Here is a 5,275-nt window from a genome sequence, read left to right as displayed (position 1 = left end):
GATATCTTTAATTATTAAAAGGTAAAAATTATTTTGAAAAAAAAATGGTATTTTAAAAATACATGTTTCGTTACAAATATAAGATTATATTATATTTTTTATTGCATATAATCACATAATTTGATCAAACAGAAGTGAGAATAGTACTAAAGTCTAAACGTGTCATGTTGATTGAACAAAAGACTCAAATTAAGGAGTTAGGACCTGTTCACATTTACTGAGCTGAATTGATTGGAGCTAAGCTGAACTGAAATAAATATTTATGAGAGAAGGAAATTAGAAGCTAAACTGAAATGAACTGATTGGAGCTAAACTGAAATGAACTGATTGGAGCTAAACTGAACTGAAATTAAGTAAATGTGAACAGGCCCTTAGTGTTATGTATAGCTAATAATCAAAAGCCATGTTGATTGAACAAAAGACTCAAATTAAGATTTTGCCAAATTTCCAAAACTAGAAAAAGAAAGAAAGAAAGAAACAAGTTAGCACCTTCAAAACTGCTGGAGTGCTGGTTACTGAGGAACAACTTAAATATGGTACACGTGACCATGCACTAGGGTTCTACATTAACAATTCTCACTCAACCAAAATCAAAAAATATCATTTACATTCTTTGGGAAAATGCCTACATTAAAAAAATTGTATCGGAACCAAAGAAGCCAAAACCACACAACTACTCTAAATCTATTCTCCCCAAAGCTTGCTTTCACTGAATTACTGGGTCTTCGGCTTGTCAATCTTCACATAAGGCAGAAACCCCATGAAATGGTCAACTTTCGGATTCCATCCTAATTGCTGCGCCCGACAAAACATCAAAAATGTATTTGCAAGATATGAATTGAAACCCATGAAGACATGCCAGAAGGCATGACCCTGCGGGTTATAACCCCAGCTAGAAAATTTCTTGCAGAACTCACGATCCACAAGCCAACAAAGGCTACCCAGCAGTAGTGTCACCAAGTACAACTTTGCCAGCCACCTAGCACAGACATCACTGGTGTGGATATAATACTTGTACATCCGAGGGATGCAGAGAAGACATAGTAACATATAGTGTAACTTAAAGCCGATATCAAAACCAACTAGATGATGAAGAAGACCAAATGCAGCACCGTAGAAAAAGATGAAAGTTGGCATTGTACTCTTATAGTGCCAGTCTGGTGAGTAGAGTATGTAGAGATAAAGCAGCATCTCCCACACCATTGGTGTTTCATCACTATGTTGATGCCTGCCAGGAGATTATGACAGAGTTATAAATAGCTAAAAAAAGTGAATGACAATGCAGGATTACCTAGTTCACACAAAAAAACATCTATAAATGCATTTGAAGGATATCAAACAACAGCACAGCTGAAGAGCTATATTACCGGCGTGTTCTATAGTATCTCAACTCCACCTATTACTTGAAGAAAAAGTAACAATTATAAAAGCTGTAACTTTTCATTTTTACAAGGTTTAATAAAATAAGATCATACATTGCAATTACTAACGAGATCATACATCACAATGAGTTGAGTAAAGTGGGTTGGAAAACTAGGTATTACAAGGAGAGGAGTAAAATTTATTCACTATAAAATAAACTCTCAGATTGTTACGTAGAGAACCATTCCTTAATATAGCAATACTAGCAAATGGATGGGGTTCATGGTGAGAAAAGTTGCACAGCAAAGACAGGGCTCTTCACAATTTCAATGGAATGAAGGATAGAATAAAGATATTGTGAGGGACTATCTCATCTAAAACCTTAATAACAAGATAATAACCATTCATAAAAGTAAAAAGAGGGGACTCGTCGCATCACAAGTTCATAGAACACCCTAAATGCTTGACTGAAACTGTGAGAGTCCATCTCCTCTAGAATAAACCAAAGTAGGAAGTTCTACTGCCACCATATCTCAGTAATCTCACTCTTCCAAAGCCCAGCCTACCTCCATCCCCAAAGTAATCACCCTCATGAAAAATGAATATTTAGCACCTGAACTCTGTACAATCCTCTTGGCTACTGCTACCCTCTTTCTTAGTCACACACACACACACACACACACACACACAAAAAAAAAAAAAAAAAAAAAAAAAAAAAAAACAGAGTGAGGAAAGCAGCAGCACAGAAGCGCACACGCACGTTTGCACACATACAGTCATACAGAAAGAGAATCTTTTTCTAATCCCTGATCTCTTAAATATAGAAGGGTATAAAAACAGAAATTAAAATAATGACCAGAAACACCATCTTACAGCAAACAGGCAGCAAAAACTATCATTTCTACACCCACTGAAAACAATAGATACACACAAACTATATAGATCCTAAAAATAATATGGTTGCAATAATATCTTGTCTGGCTTTTGTATATCTTGGGATTTATAGAAAGGTTAGAAATGACCATCAAAAAATAATTTAACTTAGAAAGATAGTTGTATCGAGAATAAACATTACTTAATGATATAAGATAGAAATTTATAGCTTAAACAAGAATTACTTACACACGTTGCAGTGTAGCATGATACAGCATATTGCCAAATGCCAGTGCCATGTTGGACATGTGAAGAAAACTAAACCTCTTCTCAAACCGTTGCCTCAGGGCATTTAAAAGACCTATAAGTGCCAAAATGATGCCAGGAACATTTGAAAGAGTATTGAAGAACTCCGCAATGTAAGATGAATAAACATAGTTCTCCTCACAACACTCAATGGTAGATGTCACAGGACCCCAAAAGCTTGAAATTCCATCGTCCATAACTTGATAACTGAATGCTGAGTAACAATATGCAGATACAGGGGCTTTACACAGTGAACGTCAACGATAAAAGCTTTCTCTGCCCAGCTACAAGGATCTGCAATGAGGCTTTTGGGTAAGGATCCCACAGAAGATAACCAAATATATATAACCTTAATCTAGCCAACTAATGTTAAAAATACAGGGTAACAAGATAAGGCTATCAACAGCAGCATACTGCCACGGTCGAATGTTGCCTACAAGGTCTAGGAGCACTAAAGCTTGTGCCATCTGAATGGCAAAATTCATGCTTAAGCTATTTCAAAAGTAGTAAGTCTTCATCATCCTTTAATCTATCAAGAATAAACTACAAAGACTACTCACACATACTCACATGTATACATTCTAAGTTTTTGATCCATTTTTATTATCATTTCATGTCAAAAAGCACATATTAAAAGGCATTACAACCCAGAAAATGCTGGTCTGAAATCAGATCAAAATAAACAAAGATCAAATTTTGGAAAAAAAATGAACTATTACAAACAAAAAAAAAGACAAAACCCAATTCAAATTACAATGCAACTAAGCCCGTCCCTGAGCCATGGAAGGAGGAAGAAGAGGTCCAATTTCATAGTTCAATCCTAACATTAAAGGGTTCTGCAACAAATTTGATTCAATTATTGAATCAAGCTCAAAAATCACATAATTTTAGGGAGAAGAGGCACATTTGATTCTATTATCAAATTTAGGCTCATAATTTTCTTCCCCAGCAACATAATCGCTCATTAATAACTAAAATCAATAGTTCAAACATTGGAACCCTAAAATTAGTATACTGACAATAAAATAAAATTAGATCAACGATTAACCCTAGATTGTGAAATTGATATGAGGATTAGAAAAGGATACAAGAACTTACCTAAGAAGCAGCTTAAATGGAGGATAGAATTAGAAAAATTAATGGAGAAAACGTGGAGTTGCGGTTGAATGAGAAACTGAGAAAGTGAGAGAGAAGACAAATAGCCAGGTAGCCTGCACACACTTGGGTATGGAATACGGATTAGTGGATTACTTCCCTCCGTTTAATTTCCTCACCTTTTTTTTTTTTTCCCTTTTGATGTTTTTGTCACAAATTTTTATTTTGGGAAATGATAGTACTGTGGAAAGCTAAACGTCGCCCTCAAATATCTAACTAACGCCCGCAAAATAAATTAAAATTACAAATTTACCCTTTTAGAGGAAAAATTACCCCTTTCTTCATACCACCCACCACCACCAACACCTCCTCTTTTAACCACCAACTCCTTCCCTCCGGTTTCACAATCTAAACAGTCGCGCTAATGACAAGTAAGGACAAAGGGAAGTCGGTCGCCGACTGAGAAAATGTTTTTTTTATTCATTTTCTGAATTTGCGGCAAACGCCTAGATTTTTCGCACGAACTAGGCTCAAACGCCTAGTTCCTGTGAACAACCGTGTGGTTGTATGAAAAATCTGGGCGTTTGAGGTGAAACGCCTAGTTTTTTAGAATACCCTAGGCTGAAACGCCTAGTTTTTTCGAATACCCTAGGCTGAAACGCCTAGTTTTTTCGAATAGCCTAGGATGTTTCGAAAAAACTAGGCGTTTCAGCCTAGGTATTCTAAAAAACTAGGCGTTTCCTGGGTTTCGAATTTTTTTTTTAAAATTTATCGCGACGTACCGATTCCATACGCTTCGACTAGCGTCTAAGTTTGTGTTTCTTGTATTTCGGTGTTGTCCATAAGATCTAACGAAATTAATTTTGCAAAATTTAAAAAATTTGTTTGATTTTGAAACTCACGGTGGTTGGTGTGGTTGTTCGATGAGCATTGGTGGCCGTTGACCACTAAAGAGAACGGTAAAAAGTTTTGTGTACAGTAAAAGTGTGAAATTGAGTTAAAATCAATTATTTTTATAATCTTTATTATAAGGATAAATGCGTAACTTTATTTTATTTTGCGGGCGTTAGTTAGATATTTGAGGGCGATATTTAACAAGCCCCTACATAAATTTCAGTGGCCACGCCGGGTAGCTAGGGTTACTTATTCGAGAGTTAATAATTACAGAGTAATTATTTGGAGTTTACTCAATAGGTCAAGGGTTATTTATTCTATAGAATTTATTATGTAAATCCAACTGTACTATACACCCGGGGTCATTTGCTCATTAAATCAACAAATGAGTTATTAAAATAAGCAAATAACTCCGGTGTACAGAATAGACTCTCTTATTCTAGGGTTACTAAGTCAGTTAGCGTGTTTTCTGACCGATTGATTAATCCCAATTCGACCGACCACGTAACCTTGACCTAGTGTTGGCTTAGCTCATTTAATGTTTTTTTTTTAGTTAGGCAATGGTTAATGGTGAGTTTATTTAGAATTAGTTGGCTGGATTCTTTAGCTGAGTATTTAGAGAGTGGAAAAAAAAAGTTGAGTATCTAAAGAGTGAAAAAAATCCAAAACTTGATACCTAAGTGTGTGCTTCATTCCCTGTATTATAATTATTTCAAAAAAAAATATTCCCTGTATTATAATTGAT

The 5,275-nt window shown here is 35.4% G+C and overlaps 1 protein-coding gene across 1 annotated transcript; it reads right to left on the bottom strand.

Moving 5' to 3' along the window:
* Positions 1-419: 419 nt before the first annotated feature.
* LOC145608367 (alkaline ceramidase-like) lies at positions 420-3,792 on the bottom strand. The gene is made up of 3 exons (XM_081663977.1): positions 3,640-3,792; positions 2,485-2,835; positions 420-1,228 (listed from the first exon to the last, which is right to left on the bottom strand). Exons 2-3 carry the CDS (start codon positions 2,736-2,738, stop codon positions 715-717), a joined length of 768 nt encoding a protein of 255 aa, XP_081520103.1. The 5' UTR covers positions 2,739-2,835; positions 3,640-3,792; the 3' UTR covers positions 420-714.
* Positions 3,793-5,275: the final 1,483 nt, after the last annotated feature.

This window comes from Chenopodium album, chromosome 23, assembly GCF_948465745.1.
Source record: "Chenopodium album chromosome 23, dcCheAlbu1.1, whole genome shotgun sequence".
NCBI lineage: Eukaryota > Viridiplantae > Streptophyta > Magnoliopsida > Caryophyllales > Amaranthaceae > Chenopodium > Chenopodium album.
The sequence above is the reverse complement of the archived record's forward strand: the minus strand, read 5'-3'. Positions and strand labels throughout refer to the sequence as shown.

What these genes read in the sequence shown, in the direction of transcription:
- LOC145608367 (XM_081663977.1), bottom strand. Translation starts at nt 2,738, where the DNA reads ATGGACGATGGAATTTCAAGCTTTTGGGGTCCTGTGACATCTACCATT. An exon ending in CATGCTACACTGCAACGTGT is followed by an intron (nt 1,229 to 2,484) that starts GTAAGTAATTCT and finishes ATCTCCTGGCAG; the next exon opens with GCATCAACATAGTGATGAAA.